Genomic DNA, 12,150 nt, shown 5'->3' with positions numbered 1-12,150 from the left:
ATATCAGTACATATCAGCAGCACGGATTTTCATTTACTCTCAGATACTGCACAAAAGTACCACATCCCCTCTCACGGGGTTAGAATTGGCCTAGACATTGTACAGAGAGAAGGAAGCTGTTTGAGGAGGAAAGGTGAAAAATTACTCAACCGCAGGAGAAAGAGGATTATCTTGAACAGCCCACCACTGCTTTTTCAGTGATCCTGGTTTTCATCATCATCCTTGTTTCATTTTGTAAAGATCCCAATGATGATAATAAAAGGAGAAGTAGGTTGATCCCTAATCACACAAGATAAAAAAAAACTAAAATAAAGAAATGATACTAGCAGATATCCCTGATCTTCAGGGAACTCGTGACTAGGGCTGTTTGCTGACCCAGTAAACACAGCCTGGGTAGAAGCACCTACTGAAAAAAAAAAAGCACAAAACAAAATAAAAAAACAGCCATGAGATAAAAATGCCTATTTCTGTGTCATTCTCATCAACAGTGTCTCACAGAATCCTTAGCATCACAGACTTATTTATTTTGTCAGGATTTATTTCTTCTAAGACATACTTCTTATATTAAGCATTGAGTAAGGAAATGAGGGGAGTTAAGGCCTCAGAATTAAACAGTTTAGTCTTGGATCGCTGTTTTCTAGATAAGTCATGGCACCCAGTCTGGCTAGAGTTGCAGTGCTTTAGAAGAAGTGCGTGTAGAAGTCATGAACTAATCAGAAATTAAGGGGTGTTGTGCCCCCCAATGATGAGCAGGAGAAAATTTAAAGTTAGCAGGAGCCCAAGAATTTAATTAAAAAAAAATAAAAATCTTAACATACTTGTTTCTGGTGACATTTCCCTGAAAACAAAGAACAATCTAGAGATTGGCTTTTCTTTCCCCAAGTAAAATTCACTTCAGACCACTCCCTCATCCTCCCATCAGATTCATGCAATGGTGAAAATTTCTGAGCTTTTTTTTATTTATTGTTTCATTTAAACAATAGGTTTGGGGCAAGATGGGGAAAGAGCAGCACCTTTTAAAAAAACCCTGTTTGCTATATAGGATAAATAGGTGACCTTTAAAAAAAATTAAGTTTATATATGTACACACATACACTAAACCAAATTAAAAACAAAAAACTTGTGAGGGGTCGTTTCCAACACAAGAGAGAGGAAAGCCTTATTTCACAGCAAGCAAAAGCACCACAAGTTAAGATTAGAGTGCACAATCACATGTAGAGCAGATACCAAATTAGCCTGGGTCCTGGAAGCAGTGTAGCTAGAGCAGCACAAAGCTCCACGTGGGCCAACTTATCCCGCTCCCTGGCAAAAGCAAGCGCGTACTTCTGGATGGTGTGCTGTGCAGGCACTCCCACAGCCAGCTGCTCTGCCTGCATCAGTTTTGGCAGAAGCCACAAAAAATAGCAAACCAGTCAGAATAAGAGACCCAAAGCTAAGCTACAGGACTGATTTAGCTACAGTATTTCCATAATAGAGGTTTCTGAGTTCCCCCATGTCTCCTGGGTGCTCTCTGTAGGTACTGCCTGCTTGGGTCACACAGCAGACAGCTCCTGATTATCTATTATTTGTGCACTGAGGTTCCCCTTCTTGCCTACCTGCATCTTTTTTTTTCCCATCTCTCTTCCACCTCACAACACCACTCCTATTTCCTCCAGGCTGACAGGTTAATAAAATTAGGAAGGGGCATGTACACCTAACCAAGGGGATAGTCAACAACCAAATGAAGCTTAAAAAAAAATAATAATTCTTAAAAAAAACCAATTAAAAAACCTGTTCAAGTTCTGCAGACTTCTGTCATTTAGCCCAGAGGTCTTTGTCTTCAGGGCCTGCAGGCTAAATTGTCTAAACTGGCAAGAAGCATGCAGTACAAGGTAAAATTCTGACTAAAAGAAAAAAGTAGTAAGGTCTGGGGGGAGAAGAGGCTATAACATGGAAACCCAATACTTCAGTAGCAGCACTTATGCTACACGGTACGCTTTCAAGAGAGTGAATTCCTTTCTGTTGGTGCGAGCTGCCCAGATGAAAAGAGCAGCTGCCATAAACTGCAAAGGTGCCGAGACACAGGCTAGGCAGAAGGACCAGCCAAATTCACCCCTCACATCATCAGGCAGGGGCAGCTTCTTATGGAGCAGCTCAATCCCAGCTACATAGCAGCCAACGAGGCCCAGTGTACAAAGTCCTGGGGAAGGAAGCAGCAAAGCACAATGAGCTCATCGTTGAAGTGCTCTGGCTGTCACTATGAGCTTCTGGAGGAGGGAGGGTAAGTGGTGTACGGCACGAGACCCACCTGCTAGGAAATGGAGGACTCCAGTGGCAATGGCTGGGTAAAGGCTGCGACAGGCACAAGCACAGAGCCCAATCAGAGCCCCAAAACACATGAGGCCGAGGCTGACAAAGGGCAGGAGAAACTGCAATCGCCAGAGATCTGCACATGAAAGAAACACACAGGACAAGTTTACTGAAGATGTGCTAGAAACTGATCTTCTCCCATCATCTTACATTCCCTTCTAACCATGCTGCTTCTGCTTCATCAGACATTCTACACATAGCTAAAAAGGACCAAAGGCTCTACTGAAGAAGAAAGAACTTAATTTGTTAACTCCCAAATTCCTGTACTGCATTCACGGGCAAAACACTTTGCTAACACATCTAAGTTTTCCTTTTAACTTTGACCTACTGCCTGTGCTACTATAAAAAAACCAGTAAATGCAAAGCAAGATACTGATGCTTTCCTCACTAGTGACTGTATTTGAGAAACAGTCTTTTTTTCTTTTTATCCTACTTGTCTACCTGCCAGAAGCGAAAGACACTTACAAGTCCGATTCAAATCCGTGCCACTATTGTGATTTCCAGGCTCTATGTACTTTTCCATAAACTGATCAGAGAGGGAAAAACTGATGCAGTTTGTAGTCATATCGGTTTCTGGGGGGGAAAAAAAAAAAAAAAAAACAAAAGAAAAAATTACCATTAGGTGTCTCCCCCATTCCGCTGTTCAATTCCTCCTTTCCCAACCATTTGAGCTGGGAAGCTCCTCAGAGTTCCATTTGAGAGAAAAAACTACCTCAGGACAGATCTGTAGGATGCCTTATCATAATGTAGTTAGCATAACATAGTTATTACAGTGAGGCACAGCATACACACATACAAAATCTTCAAGCTTACCCGGCTTATCCACAGAGAACTATGCCATGCTTGACAGACCGGGAAAGAAATGCGGCATATGATGCTCAACTATGTTGTTACATATTCTTGTACTCCCTTAACTAAGCTGTGCTTATCTCCATGTGCAGAATGTAGTATCGTACTAAACACTTAATTAAAAAATGAGATAGAAAGGACTATTTAAAGAACAGAAAATACTTGCTTCTTTACACTAAATTTCTCCCCTTTTACGCTTCAGTTAGATTTTGCTTTGAGAATACTATTGAGCGGAGCCAGTTTAAGTGTCTTCCAAAATAAGTATTTTCAATGGGTGAGATTGGGGGGGGGAACACAAACAAAAGTATTTCATGTAATGTTTTTTCTCCAGAAAGTGTTTGAAAGTACATTTTTTTTTTGAGAGGGTTCAAAATGAATGCACTTCACACACACAGTAAGTGTCCAAAATCTACCTTGAAGTAATTAAAATAATTGCTCATCACACTTTTTTAGCCCCCAACCATCATGAAAAAGAATACAAATATTTCATTCTATATCCAGCACTACAGTACAAGGAGTCCAAAACGTGCTGATGCAACAGTGGGACATCTGTGATGTGTGAGCAAAATGACTGACTAGCTGAAAGGAACGAGTGCCCCCTTGATAAAGTAGTATCTTTATTCCATTGCTGGATCCCAGGACATCTCCTAAAAAGACAGAGACTGGCAGAGCAACTATAACTGTATCCCCAGTTGGACAGCAGATGCAAAAGAAAATCAAGTTATACCAGACTAAATTTAGATCGAGTATCATGTCAAATCCAGATTCTGTAGCACTGACAGCCACAGGCCATTTTGCCTTTCGCTTCTTCAACACTTTACTGTCTTTATTAAAAAAACTACATAAGCTAGAAATAAGCCTTCTGGAGGAACAAAGTGGCATGAATATGTTCTGAGGAAGTTAACACATACCACCCCAGGCAAGCTAGAGAAGTGTTAATTGCTCTGGAGATACCTGGTGGGCTGTACCAGTGAGAGTTTTTGGGTACAGTGATGCACCTCCGCCACAATCCAACCGTGCCGTTGCACCGGAAGAGCGCATCTGTGTAGGTCTTCTCATCCGCCTCTTCACTGACAAATTCCTCCAAGATGCTCCTACCAGCTTCACTAACATTCTCAGCTGGGGACAGGGTGTGGTATTCGTACCAAAAGTCGGTGCCAATGGAAGCTGCCATATAGATGGTGGAGATGAGGCTGAGAACACAAGCTATTACTAGTGCTGTAGCAAAACGGTTATCCATCATTGCACCCTTGGCTGCTGTAACGAAAGAGAGGGCCAAGTGAGTAACTCCTATGACAGCAAACACAAAGTTATCCTAGCAGTGTCAAACTCGTGACATCATTGCTGTTATGCAATGTCCCCTCAGGATACATGTCTTCCTTCTCCAACATGCTGGAATCAAAGAACACTGAGCAACTCTACAGCACTAGTCAGCATCCGCTGGATCTGAGAGTTCAAGGCACAGATATCACCCTTCTCCCAGCCACGCTGCACTAGCTGCTCTCTGAGACAGCAACTGACAGAGCAACAGCAACTCTGTCCCCAAAGCAGATGTCACAGCTCTCTGCCATTTGTGATCCTGATTGTAGGGAACCGCAGAGAATCCATCCACAGCGCCCAGGCAGAAGACTTATCTTTCCTTAAGAGATTACCAAGGGTAGAAGTTATTTTTAGCCTGCCATCCCATACGGCTTTCACAGCTTGTGTTTACAGCAAAGATAAGAACCACAAGCACGCCAAAAAAGCTCTTCCAGACTGTTCACAAAGGGCAGCGATGCCAAGGTGCCGGAATGCCTTAGGGAAGCAGAGGAATGTATCTAGGCGCTAGAGACAGAACATGAAGGAAGCACCGAAAGACAAATTTGGCAATTATGATAAATGCTGCAATAATGCCACAATACATACAGTGGTATTTCTGAAGAACTAAATCAATGCAGGGGGGGTGCCCTGTTCCACAGGAACGAGATGACAAGAGCTTCCAAAACTGAAAGGCCTTCATGAACTGGCATGAGGACTTTGCTCTGGCTCCCTGTATGAGGGGTCATTTATGCCCTCCTTTGCAGGGTTGTGCTCACAAACGGCATAAATTCAGGGTCAAAGGAGGCACGGGAAAACACAGATACCACACATGCTTACGCTTATGACAATACTGTGACTTTAATGAGTAATTGATCGCTAATACATGGAATGTTTTACAGATAGCGCAATACGTCAGAGGACTCTCAGATGCCTGTTGTTCTCATGTGTTTTCTGTGCTTGATTAAGTTCATGGATTATGATGAATCAGGCCTGATGCACTTGCCAAAAAAAAAAAAAAAATCAATTGAAATTAACTCAGCAGCTAGAGCTAGTCTGGTGACACGAGCTACTATCTAATCAGCTCTTGTCTATTGCTTTTTCTACCTCCCTTCTCCCACATACTTTGATCAAAATATTTTGGCCTAGTTTCTTTGCAACTGAATGAACCACAACTGGAAACAGCAAATGCCTTAAAACACAACATTCACAAGGGAAAACATGAGTATTCAAGTCAGACCTGCCAGTAAGAAATTCTGAACTATGAAACAAGGTGCAAATTAAAGCAGGGAGTTTCAAAGGCACTGATTATTTGCTGCTAACAATGCCATTCTTATTTCTTTTCCCTCCCATCTGCTCCTCTATTTGGCTGAAACTGGCTCACAGGGTTGGGGAGGAGAAATGATGTGTACCCATATCATTCCCTATGCTTAATTTTCATATTAAATGAGGCACACTCTCGTAATATCTGTTCTTGAACTGCATCCTTAGCAGCGAGCAAGAACAGAACTGATTTTTGGTGAACTGACAAGCAGCACCCATTTAAACTACTGCAAAGTTTGCATACCACAACTGTGCTTAAATAATAATCCACAAGCTGTGAACTTTTATAAGCTAGGACAAATATTGAGAGGGAAAAAACATCGTACCTGGGCTTATTTACCTAGAAGACATAGTATCAAGTCCAGACTTTAAAGCAAATTCTCTGTGCAGCATTTAATTCTTGGTTACGTACTTCCATTCTCCTTCAATATCATAATATCTAGCTCAAGGTACACAGGACATTGGATGAGCAGAATAGGGAGAGAGCAAGCTGCTGTAAATATCTGACCTCACTATTCATCCCCACTGAGATTACTGAGGGATCCCCTCCCCTTCACAAACTTCTCACAAAGCAAACAGGGCAAGTGACGTCTCCAGGGCCAAAGCTGTGTTGCCCAGCTCCTGCCCAGCTGAGCTCAGAGCTGAGCAGATCCTCTAGGAACTCCGTCTCAGGGCAAGCAGCAGAACAGGCTGGCAAGCAGGCTGGTCTGGATTTTCCACTATATTGCAGTCACACTCACTACAAGAGGAACCCTCTGCAACAGACTCCTCTCTTTAGAAAGGGCTCTCTCTGGAAGGATGAATCACAAGAACCTACAAGCTCCAGCCTCAGAGTAGTGTCTGGTGAAAAAGAACGTAAGCAGGACATTATTAGGCCATTGGTTTGCTGCCACTGCCTTTTAATATAAATACTTACAATAACAAAGTCCTATCAACTTTGTACCTAACATACAGAAAGAAAAGAACTGGCTCAAAAAAATCTCAATTTCAGATACAACATCCCTGCTGCCAGGTGCAGAACACTGGTGCTGGAAACATCCCTATCAGAGCATCATTAAAACTCAACCACACATTCTGGGCAGCCTTCTGTGTGTTGGCATCATACAGTGGACTTGGCAGACTTGATGCCAGCTGGCAACCAACAGCCGTTCACAAGCAAAATGAAGGGTTAAACATCAAACAGTAAATTAAAGCCTGTTCAGTGTTCACTACTCATTTGGTAAAAGGGACATGGCTATCTACTGATGTTCAATCCTTGTAATGCACAGCTCCAGGTGGAAAGCAGCTGAGGTGGCTAGTCCCCAAAATCTAGCTGGTGGCTTTGTGTGGCATTTGTCCCAGAAAGAACACACATGCATTTTCAGTACGGACAAGACAGTGCCAAGGCAAGAGTGCACCCCCAATTCCTTATAATAAAGGTCCCCTCAATGCTTCTGCCTAACACTTCAACTGCTTACAGAAAAGATGATGAATTCCACAACACTTTAGGCAAATTTTGAACTAGAAGTTCTTCCTGCCATAGTGCAGTAGACTTGACTACTCTGCCCACTCACTGTGTATATTCAATGCATCTTCGTTTACAGTAGACACACCCCCACTTAAATGAGGCGTCCTTTGCTCTGTTAAAGAGAGAACCCTCTTTCCAGCCCCAGGCAGAGCTCAATGGGAGTAGTAAGCATAGTCACTAAGAAGTAGTTACCAGAGAAGACCATGAAAAAAGACACTGCATGTTTACGAGATTATGCCACACTTTGCAAAAGGTTCTATGCAGAACAATACGTAGGAGGTGCCTTAGAATAAACTTACTTGCCAAAAAATAACATTACAACTACCGAAGATAGCATTAATTATAAAGACATAAAGATTGATAACAAATAGAAATACTTTGTCTTTATAGGCTGTCAGCAAGAACCTTCATTGTTTTTACAAAAGGTTTGTTCATATGGCACTGCCAGCACATTTTACTCTACCAGCAGAAGCTATTTCAAACAAGTTATGGCTGAAACTAAGCTATGCAATGAATATAAGACAACACAAGGCAGTAGTAAACAGGCACTCAAGCAGAAGTGCTTCACAGGATATTGTAATTACACTCATATTTAAAGAAGTGAGACACATAAAAATTTCAAAGCACCAGCTCACAAAAGAGAAGGCAAAGGCCAAACCAGCAGCAACATTCAAAGGAATGACTAGATGCATGCACTTCATAGAAGGGGAGGAAAAAAAAAAAGGCAAGTCAGTAGAGCTGAAAAAGATAAAAAAAAAACCAAACCACAACACAAAAGCAAGTACTCTAGCAAAAAGTCAACTGGAGAATGGATAAGCATTTTAAGAAGTTACTGCACCATGGCAGAAGGGAATACAAAAACATGCATATTTTTATCGTGTTACAGCAATCAGTCCCTTCAGCCAACAGTGGGCCACCACATTTAAGAAACTCCTTTTACCTGACATCACAAAAGAGGAAGGCTGGGTTTTGCTGGCATTTTGTCAGAAAACATGCTTGCAATCTGACTGCTCTGTGGGAAAGTAGAATAGGCAGAAGGCCTAAAAGAAAGTGTAAATGTGGGGAGAGGGCTGGAAACACTACTGAACAGGATCCTCCTTTTAATACTCAGGGCAATGCAGGGTTAGGAAAGAATGCTACCAAACACTTTTTTACCTTCAGAGGTCCTCAGAGTCCCTCAGGGGACACAGCTCCAACGATTGCAGGTCCCTTCAGAGACACGGTGTCGTCTGTGTCTTGTGGCAAGCAGAGAGCGTGAAATGCAAACTTCCTATCTGCCCTAACTGTTCCATTCATTCAGTTTCTTCAACACCACCAGTTCACAAAAAGTGATCTAGAAGTAGAAAGCAAACGGAATGGTTCGAGATCATCATTTCACCGCGAAACTATTTCACAGAAACCTCCCAGGCTTACTCATAAAGAAAAAAACATTAAGAAGTAAGGGGAAAAGAAAAACGACTTCAAAAGCCCTCAGGCCAACAGCACCATGCCCCCCCAGGATCAAGCCAGCACACGGCCAGGCCGGCAGCCGCCGCGGTAAGCGACCCCAAGAACGTCTCTCGCCCCCCGCCAACGCGAAGCCTCACAGCCCGCCGGCCACCCGGGCCGCCCTCCGGCACCGGCCGCAGCCGCCCAAACGGCGCCGACCCGCCTCCCCCCAGCTCCGCCGCCAGGACAAGGCAGGGGCCAGCCCGACCGCCCCGGCCTCTCAGGCGAGAGCCCTGCTGAGGGGGCGCGACCGCCCGGCGGGGCCCGTTAGCAGGCAGCAAACCCGAGAGGAACACCTCACCACCACCCCCCCCCCCGCCCTCAGCAACCGCCCCTTCAACGGCTACAACCGCGCCGCCTCGCACCCCCTGCCCGGCCCCGCCGCGCCGCTTCCGCCCCGCCGTGCCAGGGGCCAGGGCAAGCCCCGCCCCTCTCCGCCGCGCGGGGCACGCTGGGAGATGTAGTTCTCCCGCTCCTTCCCAGAACGGCTGCGGCTCGCCGGCCGAAAGGCACCATGGGAGTTGTAGTTCTTCACGTTTCTCCCCCCCCGCCCCTGCGCCACCGCCGCGGTGCCGGCTGGGAGCTGTAGTCTCCCGCCGCCTGCAGGGCGGCCCGCCCTCACCTTTCGACGCCCGCCGCCGGGCAACCCACCTCGCCTCCTCCCCTCGGCCACCGGTGTGTCCGCCGGGCGCCCGGTACCCGTCACCCCGCCGACACTTGCGGGCCCCAAAGCGGGACCCCGCCGCTGACACAGGCCCAGCCCCGCACCTCCACACCTCAGCACCGCGCCTCTCTGACCTCGTCTGGCGTGAGGCGCAGCGCCGATTGATGCCGAAATTGCACACCTGCGAGACACGGGTGCTTGGGACGGAGCTGGAGTCGTGGTCCCAACGTCCTCTACCTGCTGTAACAGCCATGAGTTTTTACAGAAACACAAAACCACACTTCACAAACTCCCGTTTCTGCAATTTCAATTATTTGGTCTCCCCCTGCGGCCGTAAGGCTCACGTTTCTTTCTTTTTTGCTTGATTGCCTGTAAAAATGGTGACACGATATCCTGGCTGAGTGACTTGGGAAAACACCAAGTAAGGGAAGAAAAAGATTTAGTAAAAATTGCAAAAATCGGCAACACCAGCTCCACGCTCCAAATTGGACATTTCCTCCCATCCCTGATACACATACCCATGCAAATTACAAGAGGACTCTTAAAAGCGGTTGACAACTCCCCTGGCCGAGACACCACCACACCCAGTTTTGATTTCACCAACCTCCAAACTAGCAAACAAATACTCAGATAAAAACAGAATCATGCCCAAAGTTTTCACATCTCTGAGGATTTCTGGGGAACGATTCCAAACAACTCTTCTCCCAGAGCAGCCAGGAAGCATTTTTGCAGTGAGGTAAGAAGCTAGGACAGCAAAGGTGAGAGCAGGGATATAAGAAACTTCTCTTGACTTGGTGAGACAAGATAAAAATTTTTATTAAAAAAAAAAAAATTAGAAATTATATTTAATTAAGAAACCTCTGCCTATACACCCCACCTTTCCAGATCATGGAACTGTCTCGCCAACACTTCATAAGGTAACTGTCTGCAAGGATGTATTTTAGGGCCTGACTGGGATTTATGCTAGACTCCAAAATATTTAACATCTTTATCAATAGCCTGGAAGAAAGCAGAGTATTGCTGATAAACTTCACAGATGACACAAGTCCTGAAGGAACGGTAAATAATGACATGGAGAGGGCACTGGTACAGGGTGACCTGATCATTTTTCAGCCAGGGCAAGCAAACTTGCGTTTCAATAAGGTCATCGATGACCTCATTCATTTAAAAGCAAAGAGTGGAGGCTATACTTAGCTGACATAAAACTTTATCCTGGGAAGCACAAAATGGAAAGGACAAACAGGTCATGGTGGGTTACCCACTGCCCAGATGGTGCTGTGGCCAAAAACCCCAACTTTCCTGCAACCTCAGATGTATGAACAGAGCAATCACAACGAGGAAAGAAGTTGTATCACATCTAGAGTTGCTGCTGGCTGCTGAAATAGCATGTCTAGTTTTGACATGTTGATAAAGAGAAATCTGAAAAGGGACATGAAAATCACTGAGCAATTAGAAAACCTCTCTTAGTGAAATATATCACAGAAGGTCAGTCAATTTAATTTACTGGAGAGAGAGCTAAGTAGTTGCAAGACCATAAAATACATGTCATGGCAACACGGAACAAAAAAAACCAGTAACAGTTTTTTCAGTATGCCTGGCAAAACTATCAGAAGTTGAAGCTAGAAAACATTACAATAAAAAAAAACCCCAAACCCCTTTGTATTCTAAACCATGGGATAAGCAGAATTGGAACCATTTACTGTAAATAGTAGTGAATTATCTAACACTGGCAAGTCTATAGGTTTTTCTCCTAGAAGATCTCATCTCATAAAAATGAGAATCAATTCCGGAAAATTTTGCAGCCATTACTGCTTCCATCATTGAATTAGACTACAGTGGCCTCTTCTTCATAATCTGCCCTGATCAATATGATGTGTGCAGCTGCTTGAAAATCGCCAGAGGGAAGAGATGTGTTTTCATTTTATTTATTTAATTTCAAATACTCTCTACAGATTTCACCTGGATTTTTTTTTTCCTGGAAAAATAACCCTCCATATAATAAGAGTAACCCAATAAAAACGTTACAAATGAACGCACAGAGTTATTCATTGCTAACACCCATTTTTTTTCATTTTCTCTTCACGCCTCCTCAGTGTGCCTCAGCAGAACCACCTGTTGATCAGTTTAGCTACAGAACAGGATCATTTGGGAAGGTTTTCAAAGTAAAAGTTTGTTTTACTGTGCAGAAACTGTGGCAGTTTGCATGTGAAAGCACAAAGGGAATAATGCTGATGGTTATAGCTTAAATGCTGTTCCTGCTTTTTGCAAAACTGAAGTTTTTTCAATAGCAGACCTGGATCATCCGCATTAGTTAGTACCGCTAACAGAAGTTCTCAGGCACTGACAGTTTAACATCAGAGTGCTGCAAACAAAACAAACAACCAAAACCCTAGTATGTTGCAAAAAATTTGTGTCATACAAAATTTGTGTCATTTTAGCGCTCTCAGTCTGAGGAAGTAACTAAACATTTGTAGGAGGCAACACCATCTGTATTAAATGAAGTTGATACAGGATAAGAAATGACAAATGAAAAAACCTTCTTCATGTATCACATTCGCTTCAGGAGTTACTGATTTAGACCTAGAAAACGTGTTCAAAAGTCTGCCCGTTTCTTCCAACACTAGTTAATTTACTACATGATATTGCCTCTCCCACCAAATATTCTCTAATAATA

At 43.9% G+C, this 12,150-nt stretch overlaps 1 protein-coding gene across 1 annotated transcript; it reads right to left on the bottom strand.

Moving 5' to 3' along the window:
* Positions 1–935: 935 nt before the first annotated feature.
* CLDND1 (claudin domain containing 1) lies at positions 936–8,775 on the bottom strand. Its single transcript, XM_052794326.1, has 5 exons — positions 8,480–8,775; positions 4,153–4,455; positions 2,815–2,922; positions 2,288–2,425; positions 936–2,179 (listed from the first exon to the last, which is right to left on the bottom strand). The coding sequence occupies exons 2-5, from the start codon at positions 4,439–4,441 to the stop codon at positions 1,959–1,961; spliced, it is 756 nt and encodes a 251-aa protein (XP_052650286.1). The 5' UTR covers positions 4,442–4,455; positions 8,480–8,775; the 3' UTR covers positions 936–1,958.
* Positions 8,776–12,150: the final 3,375 nt, after the last annotated feature.

This window comes from Harpia harpyja, chromosome 8 (assembly GCF_026419915.1).
Source record: "Harpia harpyja isolate bHarHar1 chromosome 8, bHarHar1 primary haplotype, whole genome shotgun sequence".
Taxonomy (NCBI): Eukaryota; Metazoa; Chordata; class Aves; order Accipitriformes; family Accipitridae; genus Harpia; species Harpia harpyja.
Note: the sequence above shows the minus strand (reverse complement) of the source record. Positions and strands in the feature narration are given on the sequence as shown.